General features: G+C 37.2%; 1 protein-coding gene and 2 long non-coding RNA genes across 12 annotated transcripts; 1 reads left to right on the plus strand and 2 right to left on the minus strand.

The window, feature by feature from the left end:
- Nucleotides 1-94: 94 nt before the first annotated feature.
- LOC133739020 (uncharacterized) lies at nucleotides 95-7,928 on the plus strand. 9 transcript variants are annotated; one of them, XR_009860403.1, is made up of 11 exons: nucleotides 97-312; nucleotides 729-785; nucleotides 886-1,175; nucleotides 1,283-1,865; nucleotides 1,949-2,199; nucleotides 3,801-3,885; nucleotides 4,013-4,116; nucleotides 4,945-5,025; nucleotides 5,351-5,465; nucleotides 5,716-5,822; nucleotides 7,912-7,928. It is a non-coding gene; the product is annotated as an uncharacterized LOC133739020 (long non-coding RNA). The 9 variants fall into 9 exon arrangements; XR_009860402.1 differs by lacking the exon at nucleotides 7,912-7,928 and having other exon boundaries at nucleotides 99-312; nucleotides 5,716-5,910; XR_009860404.1 differs by lacking the exons at nucleotides 5,716-5,822; nucleotides 7,912-7,928 and having other exon boundaries at nucleotides 101-312; nucleotides 1,283-1,359; nucleotides 1,642-1,865; nucleotides 5,351-5,709.
- LOC133739019 (disease resistance protein At4g27190-like) lies at nucleotides 7,389-15,995 on the minus strand. The gene is made up of 4 exons (XM_062166728.1): nucleotides 15,939-15,995; nucleotides 9,157-13,335; nucleotides 7,881-8,649; nucleotides 7,389-7,777 (listed from the first exon to the last, which is right to left on the minus strand). The coding sequence occupies exons 2-3, from the start codon at nucleotides 12,733-12,735 to the stop codon at nucleotides 7,885-7,887; spliced, it is 4,344 nt and encodes a 1,447-aa protein (XP_062022712.1). The 5' UTR covers nucleotides 12,736-13,335; nucleotides 15,939-15,995; the 3' UTR covers nucleotides 7,389-7,777; nucleotides 7,881-7,884.
- A 1,759-nt stretch (nucleotides 15,996-17,754) lies between these two features.
- On the minus strand, nucleotides 17,755-21,125 carry LOC133739054 (uncharacterized). Of its 2 annotated transcripts, none has more exons than XR_009860429.1 (4): nucleotides 20,604-21,125; nucleotides 19,367-19,574; nucleotides 18,243-18,506; nucleotides 17,755-18,149 (listed from the first exon to the last, which is right to left on the minus strand). It is a non-coding gene; the product is annotated as an uncharacterized LOC133739054 (long non-coding RNA). The 2 variants fall into 2 exon arrangements; XR_009860430.1 differs by having other exon boundaries at nucleotides 18,243-18,503; nucleotides 20,604-21,124.
- Nucleotides 21,126-21,211: the final 86 nt, after the last annotated feature.

Here is a 21,211-nt window from a genome sequence, read left to right on the forward strand (position 1 = left end):
ACCCATATCACATGCTGCCTTATTTCTTTAGTAATGTCATCTTTAAACATGTTACAATTAGTTTTGTTAGTTGGATTTCAATTGATGACAGAAGGCTATCGTTGGATGAACAGTATAAGGCCTTAAGTGTTGGGACGATTTTGCCTCTTATTTCTAGTCTCTTCAACTGTTTTGCCCCTCCATGGCTTGGTTGCGTGGCTTGCAGAGTGGATCTTCTCGCTGTTTGGGAGAGAGAGAGAGAGAGAGAGAGAGAAGATGGAGATTCTGGGTTGCGCATCTTCCAGCTCCGGTGACGACTAATTGAATTTCTTGGTAATTGATAGTGAGGTTCTCCAAAATTGAATCTTGATTTTCCTAATTGGTTGAATTTTGATTTTCTTTTTTCAATTTCTTGATGATTAGTCAAGTAGTTTGGTTGTGGTGGTTCTTCGAAATTCAATATTGAATTGAATCAGTTGATGTGTGTATATGTTGGATATAATCATTATCTACTGTGGTCATGTTTATTGATTATGATGAATATGGGTTGGAAATTTCATATTCTAAATTTTTGTAAATTTTGCTGTGAGATTTAATTCTGTAATTACTTCACTCCCTTTTGGCTGCTATCTCTTTAACTTAAAGACTGGAATATTTACAAAATTGATGCTTTAGTTTCTTCTTCCCCGTCTTCTAGACCATTTGCTTGCCCTTTTTTTGGGTGTGGCAATGAAGATTTTTCTATGTAGGTGGAGTCGTATTTGCGCATAATTGGAGAGCCAAAGCTTTAGTCTGTATTTCGTCAGGTATGCTCTGTCCTCTCAATTCTCTTCATCCTATTTTGCTTTTATGTAGAAGTTTATGAAAGAATATTGTTGATATATTAACGTTTAGTTGTGATTACAGGTCATTTGCTGGGTTTTGGGGGAATATGGAACTGCTAATGGAAAGCATTCTGCTTCATATATCACTGGAGAGAAGGGAAATTGTATAGTTAATGAACAATTGGAAGGAATATGTTCAAGCCATGAGAATCTCGCCTGTCTTTCCTGAGAACCGTTTAAAAATTGGTCAAGAGCTTACCAGGGGTCTTGGTGCTGGTGGAAACCCATGCCAGATGTTGGTGTGAATGCTGTCAAACAAAGCCTAAAATCATAGAAGAAGCACTATATGGGTCAGACATGGTATTCGTTATGGTAAGCTCAAATTATGTTCCCTTGTTCTTTGTTCCCAACCTTAGCCCCTTTGAGATATTATCAGACTTATTTTAGCCATTCTGCATTTGACGTTGAATTACATGCAGGCTAGAATGGGTGGAGGAATTCACATTGGTGTTGCTCCGGTAGTTGCAGGTGTTGCAAAATCAATGGGAAACTTCAAGTATCCTTTTCTGACTATGGTTGTAATGAGATAATTCGGAATATGAGGGTATTACGTTTGGATTTGATTTTACAGCATTTTAGAATTTGATCTCAGCTATGTAAAGTCATTGACATTTTAAGAATATATTGGCTGATGAGAGGTTCAAAGAGATTATGAATGAATTACCATCTCACATTAGGTTATAAACATGAATTCAGGAAAAAAAAAACATAACCCCGCAGCATTGAGTGGGCGAGTTGCCTAGTTACCTATTTTAAACCTCTAAATCCTTATGAATAGTAATTTGCCCTGCTGCTTTGCCCATATTTTGCTCATTACCCTTGCCACCTGTTGATCTGTTGAGCCACCACCTAATTACTTTGAGCGATGGCGGGTCGCCCCTTCTCTGCTGCGCAGAAGAGACAGGAGCTGAAAGAGAGACGTTGTTTGCCTGGCAGAAAGAGAGTTGAAGAGGTGGATTGATAGAGGGCGACATACGCAGAGGTTGTATTCGTTTTGCCCAGGTACAGTAGCTTTTTTTCAAAGAATTTCTTTAAAGTCATTCTCAATCTGTGCATGTCACTGATTTTGGGTTTGAGTAATGCAGGCGTTGTTGAGATTGTTATTCATTTTGAAGCTTATGGATTTTCAGGGAGGATGAGCATAGTATCAAAAGAAATTGACTGAGGAATGTGCAACCAATAATTTTCCTTAATCTGTTTCAGTTTTTGCTAAATTCTGTCATTTCAAGTGTTTTCTGAAATCTAACTCACTCAATTTAATGCCTTTTATGTTATTCTTTAGGTGAGACAGAGATGATTGTTCCTCTTCTTTGCTACAGAAATTGAGCCGCTGGAGGTATTATATATGCTATCATGCAGTAGTTTGATGGCATGCTACTCAAGCATAGCTTCTAATACTTTCCATTTACTTTTTCTCAGATTCTCCATCCTTTGAATTATTTGGGTTTATAGTTGCTGTTGTCTGTAACTATAATGGTTACAGACTACAGCGATTCCATGTTATTCTGTGATTGTATGGAATTACAGACATGTGATTCACTGATTCTCCATCCTTTCAATTATAGTTGTTGTAGTATGTAACTATAAACCTATTGTATATCGACAAAATTGTATTTTCCTCTATGCATACTATGAAGGGAATCCTGGAAATGCAATAGCTTGAACACGGCTTAGTGTACTGGAGTATCATTAAAATGAGATGTATTGTTTGACATATATTACCTAGAACCCCCACTTATTTTCGAAACAAAAAGAAATTGAAATGGTTGATTGCTTTTGGGGTCTGTTAGTGAATGCGAAAGTAGTTAAGATTGTTTAGATTTTAGGTCGTATTATTGGAAATTAGGAATGTGTTTTCAGAACTCATTGCCTAAGATAGCTCTTTATGTGAGTGAACAGATTTTTTTGGGGGGGGTGGACAAATTCTTTCTTATGTAATAGGTTTAGTTAACTCAGCGAATGCTTCAGAGTTCTGATGGTGTACAGGGTTTGCTCAATACATAGTATGAACGTGTTTGCTTTAACTACTAAAGCTTAAAGATATAGATAGAAACAAAAATTGATTGCTTATCTATAACTATCAACTATGTTTATTTTCCACTCTTTTAATTTCACTTTTGAACAGAACCTCTCTTCTATTTTTTCCCCCTTTTGCATGTGCGCAGTTGCAACTACTATGTTATATATACATATGTGTGTGTGTGTGTATCTATATATATATATGAATAGCAGAGCTCTGCACAAAGCTATTGGGTGCGGTCTTGGTTTCAGGTACTTTGATTAGCAATGGTACTTCGAATCTATGACAACTCCAATAACAAATAACCATGACCCTTTTGCATTTTCTTGAACCTGTGACCAGTTCCTCTTATTCTGTTTATGTTTATACTTAAAATAACTGCTTACCAAACATGACTTCCCTGTTGCTGTTTCATGGTCCAAAATTCAAGTATATTAATCTATTTGAACAGCTCTAGAGTCTCAATTTTAGCTGCATGAGTTCTATTTGAATAGCATTCTCCATTCACAACCTGCTGATTGTTTTTACAAACACAGACCGCAATGCTACTCATTTGTATTTTATGAATTTTTGTGTGCATCTTCTCTCTTTGGCCTGGAACTTGAACTTTTAATTGAAAATCTCTTGGGTTGTGAGATAAAAAAAGAAAAAAAGATTTTTCTTTTTGTAAGTGTATACCATGATTCTTCTGTCTATCTCTGATTCATTGCTTTTGATTATGGGAAATGGGTATTTGGTGAATTGGTTTTTGGTTACAGTTAGAAATCAGGTATTGAGATTCCTGGGTTTTGTTGTCTTTATTCACTGTGGCCTTTGGGTTCTAGCTCAACTCTTAAAAGGTTTTTCAAATTAATGCTGCAGTGATGCATGTTTGATATAATAAATCCCTGTATTGATTCTGAGGGTTCTTATTGCAGGTTTCATTTGCAGTAGTTGTAATTATTTCTTATATCAATGCTGTGATTTGGTGTTGAAGCATCTTTCAGTCATGCAAAAACAAAGGTATGCCGCTACTCTATTAATATGCATCAGCTGATCTGATATCAGATTGAGAATAGGATTATTGAGTCCCTGCGTAAAATAAAATTGACAGGGTTTTTTGTGGTTTATTGGATTCCCCACAATCCAGGCTGAGGGACTTACAGTGGAGGTGATACTTTAAACCGTGAAAATAGGGTGTTACTTGATCATTGGACGTTGGAAAAGATGAGGGATGCTGAACGCCTCAATGAGGTACTTTGTATCAGTGTTATCAACTGAAATTATGTGTTTGATAGTAGTAGGTTTTTGCTGCTTAAGGTGTGATATATATTAACCTTAGTTGATGGTTCTTGATACCTCCGAATTTTTGTATTGGATGACTATGCCAATCTATGCTTTATTGCATACATAATCGTGCCATTACAAATTTGAGCATCGCAAATGAATAACAGTGCTTTACTTTGTAGGCATGGGGTTTGACCCTTTTTCACCAGTATTTATAATTATTTGACATAAAGCCTCTAGAAACCAAACCTAAGTGTATCAAAGTGGTTATTGAACCTTTCAAAAAAAAAAAAGTGGTTATTGAAAGAGGCCGCCCTTACTGTCATTGTTTCTCATAAAATGGGACATCTTAGGAGTTCTAATTTCTCAATTAAAACACATATGTTTTTTTCTTTAAGTTTATATTGTTTTTAAATCTGCCCTATTTTGAATAAATTTCGGGATGAAATGAAGCAGCTAGCTAAGATTGAGATATATAAAATGTAGCAAATTTCCTGCTCTTTGTAACCAGTGGTAAGGCATTATCAATTTTGCTAACTAGAACGATTTTGAAAATAGTTAGATTCTTTCTTACAACAGTTGATGAGATAATAGAGAGATAGCATTGGTTGAGCGAAGACTATATTTTAGTTTTGAGCAACTAGGAATGAGTACATTTGGCTGGCAACAATCAACATATTGTGTTGGTCATGCAAAGTTGTGTCCACATTGTTCATAATGAATTACTGTTTGTCAGCTCTGTTTTGGTTCTTTGTATATCTCCAGATTCTGTACTAATTATGCTTGCTCGCGCAGGGTGACATTGTCTTTGCATCTGTTATGGCAACTCTTGGACTGCAAATATTGCTCGAGTCTGCTTGAGAACTGATCTCAAAGGTAAGCGATCCATTTGTTTTCCCTACTCCAACCTGAAAATTGGAGCCGAACGATCTCTAGATTTCGGACTCTGATTCGGTTGGTTTTGTGGAATGTATTGCTGATATGCTCCCTTTTAACTGGCTTCTTAGAGGGTTCCAATTTGGCATATTGAAAAGATTTCTGTGGAGGCATATCCATAAATTTTCACTGTTATTGTATCACCTGAATTAGCAAATCATAAGAGTTAAAAACTGGATTGCTAAGTTCTGTTATTCTATATATTCAGTAGTTCGGTCATACGTATCTTACTTCTGTATCCTTCATTGGCTACAATCCCGACCAGAAATGGATGATGGACAGGAGAAGTGGATGACCGCTATCATGGTCTCTGTCACAGTAGTGAAGTTTCTCCACATGGTCTACTGTCAAAGATTTAAAAATGAAATTGTACGGGCAAGGTGAATTTCATTGAACCTTGAAGATAACAGTATTGACAAGGCAGGGTGAATTAGTAGCTGGGCTAAAATATTGTCAAAATTGGGAAAAAACCGAAAGAATGCGGAAAGAGTCCACATACTCTTTCGATAAATGATCGCGTCAATGAGCATCTCTAAAAGGCTAAATTTAAGTATCATGTTTTTAAGTTTGATTTTATATTTTGGTTAATTGTTGTAGTTAAACATATATCATACCCGCAACATCGTGCAGGGGTTGATGCCTAGTTACGCACTATTTTCATATCAAGGTTGATACCAATTATCTTCTACAAGACTATTTTGTCCACAGCAACTGTGACCAGAAAGATTGGTGTGGGGGTAAAGATTTTCTACTCAAGTTTGCCTATTTTCTACTTGAGAGTGGTGTCGACAAATAGCAGCCTACCTTATATTACTACAAGAAAAGAAACAGAAAAGTTAAATCTTCATACTTATCAAAAAAAAAAAGTTAAATCTTCATATAGTAGGATTTTTATGAAATGCAATTTTTGTGTTAACAAATGTTTGAGCAGTTTCATATTGCCAGTATTATTCCTCCATGAGCTACTTAAGTACTTCCATAGTACCCTCCAAATTTTCACCAAATTGTCTTACTGGTATGTGCACTTACAATAATTAATTTTATAAGACGTAACACAATCATGTCCACGAAGTTGTCAAAATATACTTAAAAGTTTTGAGAATGCAATAGGATTGACACTTTGAATAGTAGATCCTCGTCTTCCAGTGGTACAATACTCATAAATACGTTTGTATATATTAACTACTGTCGTGTTTTATTTCATGACTTTAATACATTTAGTCATTTAGACATACAAGAATATGTGCATTTACTTTTGGGAAAATTTCGCAAACAGTACACCAAGTAAAGGCCACTAATAATTCTTATACATAAAGTTCCAAACCAAACATTTCGGTACACGAAATCTGAAACTTGACCCACTATCAGTACACGACGTCAATTTTTGACACCAAAATGTCCATTATGCCCTCAGTTTTTTTTTTTTAATAATTTTTTTTTTCTGTTATTTTTTTCTATTATTTTTTTTCTTTCTTTTTTTTTCTGTTATTTTTTTTCCTTCGTTTTTTCTGTTATTTTTTTTCCTTCTTTTTTTTTTTCTGTTATTTTTTTTTCCTTCGTTTTTTCTGTTATTTTTTTTCCTTCATTTTTTCTGTTATTTTTTTTCCTTCGTTTTTATCTCTTTCTTCTTCCTTCTTCCGGGCTCACTCCCTCGCTTCCAACGCCGCCCTTGCCCTCTAATTGGTGAGATTTATGGTCCTACAGCTTATATTTGTAACTCAGCCAATATTTAGTCATGTGAAAAGAAAGAAAGAGATAAAAACGAAGGAAAAAAAAAACGAAGGAAGAAAAAAAAATAACAGAAAAAATGAAGGAAAAAAAATAATAGAAAAAAAAACAGAAAAAATGAAGGAAAAAAAATAATAGAAAAAAATGAAGGAAAAAAAAAACAGAAAAAACGAAGGAAAAAAAATAATAGAAAAAAATAACAGAAAAAATGAGGGAAAAAAAAATAACATAAAAAAAAAATTATTAAAAAAAAAAGAACTGAGGGCATAATGGACATTTTGGTGTCAAAAATTGACGTTGTGTACTGATAGTGGGTCGAGTTTCAGATTTCGTGTACCGAAATGTTTTGTTTGAAACTTTATGTATAAGAATTATTAGTGGCCTTTACTTGGTGTACTGTTTGCGAAATTTTCCCTTTACTTTTAACTAACCTGTAAATTTCACAAACGCAATGAAGAAGGAAAGACAAATGAAACACAACTACAAGAAGACACATAATTATGTAGTTCACCTCGAATTTGGCTATGTCCACCACAATGAATATCCAAATCACTAAAACAAAAGAAGCAGGAAAAGATTACAACACAACTACTTGTTGTTGTTTCCAAATTCACAAGAAGATAAGAAATCCAAATTACAGACAAGATCACAAGAATGGGCCAAAACTCTCAATATCAATCACAGATAACTAACACAAATTCTTTTTTTCTTTTTTCTTTTTTTCGAGAAGACTACAAAAAATCTGAAATACACACAAGGATTCAAACTACAAGAACAATCGTTTTTTTCTTATCTTTTCTACTCATCACACAACTAGATTAAACAAGTGTCTGTCGCCACCGCTCCCCAGGCTGAAGTGAGCTCGAGCGGAAAATGCGGCAGACATAAAGAACATCCCAACCGACTTGTACCAAGCCACTCCTAGATTAACTTCTCCACGAGCAGAAATGCACTGCGTCCAGATCTGCAAAATTTGATTCACATTGAAACAGATTACACATTTATCCTGATGCTCGGTCAAAACACATATGATAGGACTGTACAGCAGTAGAATTGCAATTGCATACCTGATCAGCTTTCTTTCTTGCTATCATTCAGCTCCTGCTTGAGATTCTCACCAGAATCAGAGACTCGTATCCTCACTTCCCTTGAGATGCTGAGGGATCCTGAACAGAAGTTGTTCATTTTGTTGCATTTGTTAATTATGATCCATTCCACTAGTGGCCAATCAAAAGTATATTTGCCTTGCGAAAAGCTTCCAAGATTGGGTAGATCCACAAGAGCCAAATAATATAGCTGAGGGAGCATGCTTTCATCCTCTGTTTCTTCACCCTCATCTGCTGCGACTATTGCTTCGATCATCTCGCAAGATCTTATAGTTAGATATTTGAGCTTGGCAAGACCTCTGGCAATCGAAGGAGAGAGCAGGTATCTCAAACTGCCACAAGATCTAACTTCTAGTTCAGTTAAATTCTGAAAGCCTTGACAAGATTGTTTGAAATCCATGATATCATTTATTTGCATCTCTTGATCAGATTGGGAAATATTTGAAGGTATTTTGTATGACTGAGAAATTGAAGCATTCCCTTCATTGACGGTCAATCTTCCGACTTCAAAAATCTCTTCCAGTGAAGAACAGTTGAATACCCCTATGCTCTCCAATCTCTGCAATCTATTTTGCATTTGTGTTGGTACCAAATGCAATAGTTTGTCACAATCCTCGACAGTGAGCTCTCTTAATTCAGAGAAGGAGTTGGGTGAAAGTCGGCTATTCCATATCTCTTTCCAGTTGCCCAGACGGCTAATTGTCAGGTATTCCAAGACGGGAAAGACAACCTGCGAATACATTGAGATCTGTTAATATAGTACTATCTCCCAAAAATTACTTGCTCGCTTACGTTGTCCAACCATTTGTTCTTATAGTTTTACATCCAGCAACAACAATACATATATATTTGGGAATTCCTTTTTTGGGTCCTATAAAATACTAGCTGGTTGGTTTATTTTGCTATAAACAATTGAGAGGCTGGGTAGGGAATTTTGTGACCATTTATTTTAGGCTTTTAGCATACTCTCCAGGTGACTTGTGCAAGTGTGAAACTTTAAAATAAGGTAAATTGACACATATTCATTTTTATATCGATATTATTCTTTTTGGACTTCAATTAAGCCTTTATATATGCTTATTCAAATTCTTCTTTCATCCAACCTTGGTAAAAAAAAAACTATGACATAACCTTAGTAGTAGATAGTCAAATTGTAATTAGTAATTTGAAAAAGTAAAAGATGGAAATTTACTTCCAAAGATGTGACAAAGTACAACTTTTCTAAAAGGAAAAATACCTTGGGGTCAGAGAAAAGTGAATGTTCAACGGTCAAACTATTGGGATAGAGACTGCTGCCTTCCAGTTGCCTTTCCATCCCCTTACAAGTACTTCTGCTCATTCCAGTGAAGCTTGGTAGACCTTCAAGTGCCAAGTCTGTCAAACTACGGAAGTTGATCTCTTTGACATGATGTCCCGATCCTTCCAAGGCAAAAATTGCTTCCAATGACTGGCAATCCCGTAAAGTTAGCCTTTCTAGTTTCTGAAGCGATCCCAGTGGCAGGTCACCATGAAAAATCTCTTTCAGCCTTCTTGCTCCATCGATTTCCAGATAATTCAAGACAGGAAAGACGCTTAGTGGAGTATCTTGCTGAAGAGTCATGTCAATCAGATATTCCAGAGTATCACAGTCTTTGAGGGTAAGTGACTCCAAGTTTGCACAGCAGTTTACATCTAAGACATTGAGAGGGTCCGTCAAATTCTTCATTTTTAACTCGAGCTTGTTAGTTTTCTTTAACAACAAACTGATTCCAGTATCCGCAAGAGAGCTTGCGTCAAGATCATGAACTCTCAAGTAGTTACCCTTTAAGTCCTCCAAGTCTTGATAAGGCTTATCCCATCCAATAGAGATCTTAAATCTTTCAAGCTTATGAAATGGCTTGCTGGTTCGCAGAATGTCAATTGGTGGTAAAACCACTTCCAAAGTAGTCAAATGGGAAAAGGAAAGTAGCTCTGAAAGTAACCCAACTCTCCAGTCCATAGAGTTGGCCCACCTTGTGAGATGGTCGTAGTTTCCTTCTAGATCTCCAACATACTTTGCAAACAGATCTCCAAGGCTGTCGAGTTCCTCTGGTTCACTTCTTTCCTCATCCTCCAGTCGAGAGATCAGATCAGTTGTTGTTTCTGTTGAGGCTTGTTTCTCAATCGCCAACCTGTTGAATCTCTTCCACATGTCGACTTCTTCTGGTTGGGCATCAACCTCCAATTGAGAGATCCAATTGATTGATTCTGTTGAGCTCAGTTTCTCAACCACCCAATCTTCAAAGCTATCCCACATGTACAATTCTTCTAGACGAGATAAACTCGACAGAACACCTGGTGAGATTACTTTAAGCTGTGTACATCCTGCCAAACTTAACACCCTCAGATTAGATAAATTTTTGAATGTATCAGGCAACTGTTTGATGTCAGATCTATTTAAGCAGAGTATCATGAGTGTCCGTAGCTCTGGAATGACATCACTATTAAAAAGCTGGCACTCCACTAGAATGAGTGCTTGAAGATTTTTCAGAAGTTGAAGGGATGGGAGGATTGAACCCGCGATAAATAAAACCTTGAGATCTTCCATTCCATCAAAAATTGTGGCTGGCAGCTCCAGTTTATGAAAATCTGTGCATAGCAACAGTAAAAGCTCAGTAGTACTCATATTGGTTGTCAGTGAACTACAATAAATAGATTCCTTGTTAACACTATTCTTGCGCCAATGGTTCAATTCTTCTCCCCGTCTTAACACAACTCTCCTTTCAAGCTGATCATTCTTCTTCTGTCTCATCTCTTCCGAGGCAATATACATGGCTACATGGCGCACCACATCATGCATTCTCAAGTTGCCTTTCTCACCGTTCAACAATAAAGAACGATCTTTGAGTATGTCAACCAAAGATTCCACATAGTCCCTTCCTTCAGATATTGAATTAATGCCTCTAAAAAGCCCAAGCACAATCCCAAAAACAACCAATAATCCAATTGTAAAATCTTCACTCTCGGGAAATAGACAACATAGCAAAAAACATGATTTGGCTTGCTCGCTTGGTAAACAATTATAGCTGAACTCTATTTTTCCATACACATGCTCTATCACTCCTGGAACGTCTTTTGGGCAAGCTTGTTTTAGTTGTCTGAGTGCACTTCTCCATACTGGAATTTTTCCATCTTGTAGTGCCCTTCCAACCGTAGAAATTGCAACCGGTAACCCACCACATTCATCCAGAACCTGTTCTGCTATAAGACGCAGATCAGGATTTTCAATGGAACCTCCTGCTACCTTCTTAAACAAACTCCAGGCATCATGTTTTGGCAAACTACCAATGAGGAAATTCTTTTTGGTTCTCATCTCTTTAAAGATATCTTGATTCCGTGATGATACCAGAAGTTTGCAACTTTTTGGATCACGGGAAATTGGAATTCCTAGTTCCCACAGATTTAGTTGTCCCCAAACATTGTCCAATATTACAAGGACCTTTTTCGTACCCATAGATAATCTTTCTCGTAACTTGGCTGCTCTGTCATCCTCTACTTTAAGTTCCAGACCTAGAGCTTTCGCAATTTTACCCTGGATTTTGATCAAGTCAGGTTCTTGTGTAAACTCTGCAATTGCAACATCATCAAATAGATCTACTTCACTCGCTTTGGCACCAATTTCCATCACCAAGGTTGTTTTGCCAATTCCCCCCATGCCACAGATTACAATGGGGTTGGATTCATCATCCGTCAGGGCATCCATTACATCTCTTATGACTGAAATTCTTGATTCAAACTCAACAGGTCTTGCTATGGGAGTGGATTGTAATAACAATTTGAAATTGCTCTGAGTCCCCATTTCACCAAACACATTTGATAGTTGTGAAATCAACATGATCTTGCAGCTTTTCTTGATATCAACACGAGAAATTCCAATTGCTTCCAAATCAGGTATTCCACAGACATCAGTCAGTATTACAAGAATCCTCTTGGAATCGGATGCCTGTAAAACAGCACGTAGCCTCTCTGCCCGTTCAACCAAACTCCCATTCTCCAATTTCAGGTCTAGCATTTCTGCAATTTCACCTTGTATTCGTTTCAAGTCTGGATCCTGGGACACAACTGCCATGGCAACCTCTTCAAAGCGCTTTTTTTGTTTCATTCTTTTCATGAACTCTTTAGTTGTTACTGTATCTATCTCTCTGATTGTCCCAGAAATGCCAATCATACTGATCTTGTCATCTTGCAGAGCCGTCAAGAGATCTTTTGTGTAAGGCAACCTATATTGCAGACGCGCATAGAGATCCATAGGTGCAGGTGGTTTAGCAGGATTGGATGTTCCTGAGGAGGAGCTAGCCCCTTCATGTGGCTTGGCCGGTGCCTCAGTGGAATCCTCAAAATATGGTATGGCTGGATATTCAAATTTCGGCGGAGGAGCAGGACAAGTTATTGTGGTGAAATTTCCATCTGTAATAAGGTGATCAACCTCTGGAGCCATCTTCGCTGCTTTCCTACTCAAGGAATGACGAACCTTCAGATTTGGACACCACCCATTTGAGCTGCAGCATGTTGTTGCCTTGGCTACTCTTCCTTTTTCAAAACATGTCTCCTTTTCTTCTATGGTCTGCTTTACTCGTTCCAACCAGTTGTCAACTAGAGGAAGAATATCCTCTAAGTTCCTCTTCGCTGCATCTACACTTTGTTGTACCCCATCTCTTTTGGCAGTCAGAGTTGTAACCTTCGCGGTGAGATCTTCAACATTGCTCTTGTAGTTAATCAGATAACCAAACTGTCGCAGAACAGGTGCGACTGTGTACTCTGCTAATTTTCCAACAACTGTAATCACAATATCTGCCATTTGTCTACTCTGTTTTTCTTTTTGATGATCAAGGAAAGAAAGAAAGGAAGGAAGTAACGGCAAGAGGTTATTTTCTTGCCCAGTGAATGCAGATTCACAGAATAATGGAATTGATGAAATCAAAATCAAGGAAATGAAAAGAACTACCAACTAAAGTGAAGTGTTGTTTTGATTTTGGTTTTTGGTATTCTTTTTTTATTCTGTGTATACAAATTCACAGAACAATTGAATTGATGAAAAATAGCGATGACACGAGGACAAGCAAAGTAAGGATCAAAAAGAGGATGCAATAACTTTTTTTTTTTTTTCTTCTGGCTGAATAAGCAAATGGCAAAGATACTTTTTCTATTTAGTTTTTCTGGTGATTACAGTATGAAGATTCAACTAGAGTAGAGCACTATCAAAGTCCAGAAGCAAAAGGAAAGAAGCAGGGAAGCCAAAGTAAGGTGGATTCAATTGTAATTTGCAAGGTGTACCTTTCTCAAGCAGCTGTTAAATTTGTTTGGTGATAGCAGAAGTGGACACAAATGCGACAATATTCTTCTGAGGGTAGAGAAGAGATGAGCTTAATCTGTATAGTGTTTATCTTGAATCTAAGTCCTTTTTCCGAGTAAGCATCACCTAACACTCCCAAGTCAGAACTTATTCAGATAAAAAAAGGGTAGTTCTGTTGTCAAAATATAAAAGACACAAGTAGCTAAATAGAAAATGTCGAGTGATTCATTTGTTACCGTCAATTCAAGCATCCTAGTCTTGAAGCGGGTGACAAAGATGTAAAAGCATCTATCTCTGCTAGTCTTTCCCGGCAAACTAGGGTATTGTTGTTGGCCATGTGATTAGAATCCATCTCCCAATGCCAACTTGACTTAAAACACACTTTACCGGGTGACGAAGATGTAAACGCATCTATATATCTGCTAGCTTTTCCTGGAAAACTACGGTATTGTTGTTGGCTATGTGATTAGAATTCATCTCCCAATGCCAACTTGACTTAGAAAACGCAAATAATTTTTTGAATTGGAATTTACTATATACTAAAGCCTCGTGCCTCTGTTCGTACTGTTTATTCGATCTTAAAATTACGGTTTTGCCCCTCTTTTATTTTGTAATCACAGCCTTGCCATTCGTAGCATGCTCAGCTTTTTTAATTATCATTAGGAACAAAAGAGTTGGCTTATAAACAACCTTTTACACAGAATATATGCAGCCCACGTTCACATTACCTATCAACGTGGTAAGTGGCTAAGGAAACAGTCAAATATGCAAGCAGTAAAACAACAAATCCTAACAACTGTAACATTCTCCCTTAATGACATGACTAGCTCCGGATTTCACCCTGAAATTCAAGGACCCATTTTATGAGTAATTCTACCGAAAATCCAGCAAAATTACTCCTAAATATGGATGACCCAAAATATGTAAAAACATTCTAACGCTTCTCAATAATCATATTCATTCTTATCTCCTAGAGCCTACACCCCTACATGCTCCTCACAATTCATAACCAACTCCCTGATAATACCATGAGGGCAGGAGTGAAACCTTTTGATCCTCTTTTGATAAAAGAAAAAAAAAAAAAAAACAACTCCCAGATAATTTCAATAAATTTAAATCTACTTAAAATAAAAAGTTATACAAATGTTGGTAATCAGAGCAATCTAAGGATTAAACCGATATATCACATAAGTAGGTTAAATAATAACCTACAATGAAGATTGATGTAGTGGACACTATGCCTCGACTAACTTGCAGACTGGGCACAAAAAACCGAAAAGCCTTGGGAAAAGCATTTGAAAACTGTTAGAGTGAGTGGACGAAAAACAAATAAATTTTAAGGAAATAAAATAAAATTTAATGTTTCCCTAAATTTGTTTTCATATATAACCAAGCTTGTAGTAAATTCTCGTGAAAATATTCTTAACCAGCCTCTAGTACTGAAATCTCAAAATAATTCAAATCATCTGTAAATCATCTCGACACATGCTCTGATACTGATATCTCAAAATGTACTGTAATTCAACTCATTTAATATACGAATATCTCATAAACATTTCAGAAATTTCAATTAAAACTCTCTCATGATAAAATAGGCGATGACTGGAGGGTACTACCGACTAGTCATCTCATGCCACCTGAAGGATACTGCCGACTAATCATCACATGTCATCTGGAGGGTATTGCCAACCAGATGACACATTGAAGGATACTGCCAACTGGAATATATAAATTGTGGAGGGCACTGCCAACTGGAATATATAAATTGTGGAAGGTATTGCTAACCAGACTATTACCTAGACGGTACTGCCAACCAGCTAATACATGCATGCGTTATCATCATCATTTTTCATAATTTATCTCCTCGAATACATAATTCTAAACACATAATTTCTCATAATATTTAACTCATTATTTTTCATTTCATCTTTGACTCATCAACTGATAATATTTAAATCACAATTTCTGAAAGAAATCCTTAATAATTCATAAATTGTTGAAGGAAACCTAATGTATGTGTGCCTGATCCAAACAGGATTACTTGCTCTCATTGTAATATGGTAGAATATTATAGATCTCCTAATCAAATATTGATTAGGATTCGTCGTACTCCAAAATATTGTATATGTAATCCTCTATATAAAAAAGCCCATATTATGAATGAAAGCATCTAAGTATTCTCTCAAATTCTCTTGTCCTTAAACACGTTATCAGTAACGTAGCTCTAACCCTAATCCAAAAAGCCAAAACCCTAGAAAATCTCAAAAACCCTTCAGCTAGCCAGCGTCTAGCCAAAGCCCAACCAGCCTTGCCAGTGCACCTCCGCTCACCCCCCCGCACCAGTTAGCCTCGCTAGCGACCTTTTTAAGGTAAACTTTTCTAAAAGTTGCTTTTGATGATGACTAAGAAGGATCACAAATGGAATAAACGAAGGAATACTAAAAGGACAAGGACTCGAAGAAATTAAGGACGATTTTTTTGTTCTTCTAAGAAGTAAAGGGGAGAGAGGGTGGACAAATGAAAGCAGTAGTTTTTTTTTTTTTTTTCCTTTGCTTTTATTTTTCTATTTTGGGGTGGGGGTTGTAGGATGAAGAATAAGCAAGACCAAAGACAAGAAAGGAAACAAATCTAACTAAAGCTTAAGCAATATATTCGAACAATAGAAAGAAAGCCAACAGAATTGCGGGGAAATGGCAACTAACGCGTACCTTTCTCGTTCGAATTGTTTGGTTGTTGATCAGAGAAGGGAAATGCAGAAATTTCTGGAGCCAGGAGTACAGAGATGATCAATAATGATCTTATAATTCCAAGTCTACTCTTGCTCTTCACCACTCAACTAAAGCAAGTCAAGCAGTGAAGTCTGGGCCCAGGCTTTTATTAGTGGGCGCGGTAACTCTTTAATCATGTTCATACCTTTTCAATGAAAATGTGGGCCTGGTGAACAATGGAAACACATATACATGAATCACTAGACCTTTAATTATGAAAAATGGGAACACATATCTCGATCTGGATGAGCTCTCAATTTGGAGCTCTTTTAAGTTTTGAAATGCCAAGAATGTTCTTTTGATTCCACACATATTTCAACTGATGGATCACTCAATTCCATTTTCTCTAGGCAAGGGAGTAATGTTGCAGTAGTAGCAGACTTTTCTTTCAATTCTAGACATTCAACGTCAAATTTTCTGGCTTCTGCTTTCTTGAAAAGCAATCGTTCTCTTTTAGTTTCTCGTAAGAGCCGATTAACTGCAACAGCCTTCCCAGTTTTAGAGTGACGAGCCACAAATATGAAGTTCGTGTTGGCGACGAAAAATTCCGAAGGGGAATTTGGCTCGCCAATGGATTCTGACTGGAGCAGGAGCTGATCGAGAGTGATCGAGAAGCTTCCTTCGTCGTTGACTTGGAGTTAACCATCGGCGCAAAGGAGGGGGGGGGGGTACCTGCAGAAAACTATCCAACGCAAATAAATGAGTTGTGTGCAATAGAAAGAGTTGGAATCAGATATCTTATTTGGTCATTGTGCCCCCTATTTATAGGTGAGGGAGTGCTTGCAGCACAAGTGGCGTTTAATATCACCTTTATTACCTGTACTTATTATCGCCATCATGCCACGTTATTATGATCGTCATTATGCCGCGTTTATTAGCCTCCTTCATTGCAACATTTACAATGGTAGTTTTCATCGTATTCATGATTGTCATTACTCGCACACTTATAACGATGTTTAATTGTCATGAAGGTGAGTCAAAGTCGTTGACTACGCCCACAGTTGGCTGAAAGGGCTAGAGAATAAGAAATGTCACAGCCTTCTACAAACAAATTTTCTTTTTATCAAGTCGAATCAGTCACAGCATTAACCAACCACTTCCCGTGAACAGGAGCACAATTATGTATAAAGAATTATCAATTTAATTTGAAAATAATGTTAGATTCAATATCCCACCAGGAAATTGCTAAAAGTATCCAACGCAAATAAATGAGTTGTGTGCAATAGAAAGAGTTGGAATCAGATATCTTATTTGGTCATTGTGCCCCCTATTTATAGGTGAGGGAGTGCTTGCAGCACAAGTGGCGTTTAATATCACCTTTATTACCTGTACTTATTATCGCCATCATGCCACGTTATTATGATCGTCATTATGCCGCGTTTATTAGCCTCCTTCATTGCAACATTTACAATGGTAGTTTTCATCGTATTCATGATTGTCATTACTCGCACACTTATAACGATGTTTAATTGTCATGAAGGTGAGTCAAAGTCGTTGACTACGCCCACAGTTGGCTGAAAGGGCTAGAGAATAAGAAATGTCACAGCCTTCTACAAACAAATTTTCTTTTTATCAAGTCGAATCAGTCACAGCATTAACCAACCACTTCCCGTGAACAGGAGCACAATTATGTATAAAGAATTATCAATTTAATTTGAAAATAATGTTAGATTCAATATCCCACCAGGAAATTGCTAAAAGTATCCTTGATGATGTAAAATGCATCTTTTAGATGTAGACTATGAAGCAAGTAGCATGAACTTGAAATGTTATCATTTCTAGTTTTGGATCTGAAAAGAAGAAAATTCTTAGCCCTACACTCCTACAGGAAGCAATTTCTACCCTAAAATGACTTATCCCAACTTCTCAAGTCTTGTGAAGATGTTAGAACAAGTAATTTGCTAACATTCTCTCAAAGTTGCTACTTGTACAGTTACAGGAATTCAAAGAATTGACTCGCTGCAGTTTAATTACATCAAAAATGGATTGAATTTACAAAGACTTTAATTGCCATGAGTTCAACGGACTGTTATCAACCCTTCATATGGGGTATAGGGTTCTATAGACGTTATGACTGGTCAATCCTTCCAATATAGTGTATAGGTCTTTATTCTTTGTCCCAAATATCTCACCAGCCTTCTGCAGAGTCTCCTGAAATGTTCAAGTTATTTATAGACAAGTAACAGTCACTAAATCAACCGTAAAATAGCACCAAAATTGAGCTGACAGAGAAAGAGCATGTACCTCTTTTCTTTGCTAGTGGGAGTTTAGTTCCTTAACATTTGCCAAAAAGTGCCAACTGCTCCCAAGACAAATGACTCTTGGCAATGCTCAAGATCAGAAGGTCAGAAAACTTAAAGCATCCACCTGGTCATGCTAAAAATGATTTCTCATGGCAATAAGAGGAAGAACTATATACATCTCACACATCACAGAACTGTCAATAGTCAAGTCGGATCCCATCCATCACCGGCATTGTTGGTTGAGACCCATTGACATTCTATCCTGCTACAATGTATTATTAAGAAGTTTATCAACGTCAAATACAAGTGATAACCACAGCAAGAAACAGGGGTCAAAGAAATATTACATAAGGGTTTCATTATTTAGAAATGGAAAGTGCTCTCTGTTCTGAACTATATGCATTCACTCAATCATAATCCATTAACTCTAGACTCTGAACCCCATAATATAAAGCATTCGAGTATGTGACCAAAAGACCAAGCATCTGCAGTTCTACACATAGAGAGTATGTGCCAAGAACCTTCATTCACACAAGTGATGTTGAAATCACTCAAAATATGCACACCTCAGTAATGCAACGGAGAAAAGTTCAATCATTATAAGTGAAACATGTCAAAATTCTTGATTTGTGCCTTCCATAATGTGGAAACTCTCAATGTAATTTGGGCTGAGATTAGCAATTCCAGAAAATGAGAGGAGAGAGTTGGTGAAGTTGCTATGCTCATCAATATCAGTTCTTCTCTTACTATCAGTCTGACTAAATGGTGGAGATACTGACTAGAACCATCAGACTTGAATGATGTAGTGCTGGCTGCACATGTTGTCTCAGCATATGCAGACTACTCTAATGGATCCAAGGACCCACTTTTAAGGGTATAAGTTCTGCACTAAATGAATGTGACTCGATAGGATCAACATAATCTCTTCCACATGGATCCTTAAGACTCCTAATGTAGATGGAGAACTACCTCTTTCAACATTTCCAGAAGCTAAACACTTAGGTAACCAGATGAAAGAAAAGTTTAATTAATGTCTGCAGAATCCACTATATACTTGGAAAAAAGTAAAAACATATATGTGAATAATCCTAGAATTAGAGCCAGAGCAATGAATTCACGAATAACCTGAAACGGAAGGGGCACCCATGTCAACTCCCATGTGGAATAGCAAACTCCGAATCTCGCTCTTGTTGCTCTTTAATTTGAGTTCTTCTTCAAGCACTTAGAAGCTTGATTTCACTTTGTCCTTTTTCCCCAGACAAAGGTTGTTCCATATCTCTTTCAAGTTAAGGCTGCCACCAATTTATAGCCTCTCCAAGACTGGAAAATCAACCTGTAAATGTTAAGTTGTGTTAGTACATACCTTGACCTGTATAACATTTCATAATAGCTAAATCAGATTCAACCGGTGAGCTGTGGGCGGTAACCGATTCTTTGCGGGTCATGGGTTCAAATGTCACTACCATCATGGGATGCGATGTCGATAGAAAAAAAAAATTAAAAAAAAATTAGCTAAATTACCATTCAATACGAACAACACTTTATCAACCCTTACATTGCAGAAATAAAGATTTATGTGATATAACAAAGTCAAACGATTGAATTCTCATATGATGAAAGCAATCATACATTGGATAAGTTTTAAATACCCGAGTCTGAGAAACTATCAACACAGTACAACATATTAACAATATCTATTACTAAAAGGATTTTTGTTTTGTCAGCAATAAGAAGGAAACTTTGTCTTCGTTTGAGAGAACAAATTCTCCATATCTCCATTAAGTTTCATTGGACATGAACTATACGGTTGAGAAACTCAATTTAGTTGTAGAAAACACCAGTGCAAATTCAGTGCTCTATTGTTCTCATAGAGGTAGAAAAGAGCGGCAACTGTCTGTTAGTCATAAGTTTTAAGACCATTCCCATGACTTTCACAAAACAAAATTCAATTCAAAATTGTGGCAGCTCCTTCGGATAATGCTTACGGTTATCTTATTACTTTCCGACTCGGCATGAAAATTGAAAACAGCCGCAAATACCAGCAAACAAGACATACTCCTCATTTTCTATCTCCAAGGCCACAATTGTTGAGAGTTCAAAAGGTCAGGCTTATTGAGTTCAAAGTGCAATTCAGCCTAATGATCACAAATTTTCGATAAATGCACTGGTCTAATGGCATGACATATAAACACATTTGATTTACCACTTGTCTTTTTCTTTCTCAGCTATTCATTCCCCATACAATCTACTTTGATATGATCCACATATGTATGACTCCATAACCAATCACAACCCAGTTCAAGTTACCAAATTTGAAGCAAAACCCAAAAATCCAAACACAGAAAGACTAAAAAAGTGTTACCTTGACAGAAATGGTTCCAGCTAAAGCATCAAGGTCTTCAAGCAGTTTCCCAATTCGGACCTCATTCCAAGGATCCCTGTACTGCTCCCTCAGTATAAAATCAGTAGAGAAATTGTACAGAATTGTAGTCCTGCTCTGAGACGGAGTCTTGTTCAGCAACTCGCTCTGCGGAGGAGCGTCTGCTGGTGGGTCCAAGAGCCTCTCGAACTTGTGAGACCTCGCTTCCCACAGTGCCTGCGTCACCGGCGAGTGGAACATTCCGGGCCACAAGCTGATGGGCTTCCGGGTCAAAGAGTCCGACCCGAAAGCGGGGAGGGTTGCCACTACCGGAATGGTCGTGTTGGAATTGGAATTGGAAGGAGATGAATTTGGGTCCATGGAGTTTCTTGGGGGTCTTGGAATTTTGATTTCTGGGGAAATACAGTGTATGGAATTGACTTGATTCCGTTTTGGTAGTTTAAGATTTGGTCAAGTATTAATTATGGTTCGCGGCCTCCGTAAATATGGGGGCTAAGGCTATACACGTTTCTGGCCTATTGACTCTTCCTGTCTATGACGCTATGTAACGATATTGACCCATATCACATGCTGCCTTATTTCTTTAGTAA

This window comes from Rosa rugosa, chromosome 3 (assembly GCF_958449725.1).
Source record: "Rosa rugosa chromosome 3, drRosRugo1.1, whole genome shotgun sequence".
NCBI lineage: Eukaryota > Viridiplantae > Streptophyta > Magnoliopsida > Rosales > Rosaceae > Rosa > Rosa rugosa.

What these genes read in the sequence shown, in the direction of transcription:
- LOC133739019 (XM_062166728.1), bottom strand. Translation starts at nt 12,735, where the DNA reads ATGGCAGATATTGTGATTACAGTTGTTGGAAAATTAGCAGAGTACACA. An exon ending in CACTTTTCTCTGACCCCAAG is followed by an intron (nt 8,650 to 9,156) that starts GTATTTTTCCTT and finishes ATGTATTCGCAG; the next exon opens with GTTGTCTTTCCCGTCTTGGA.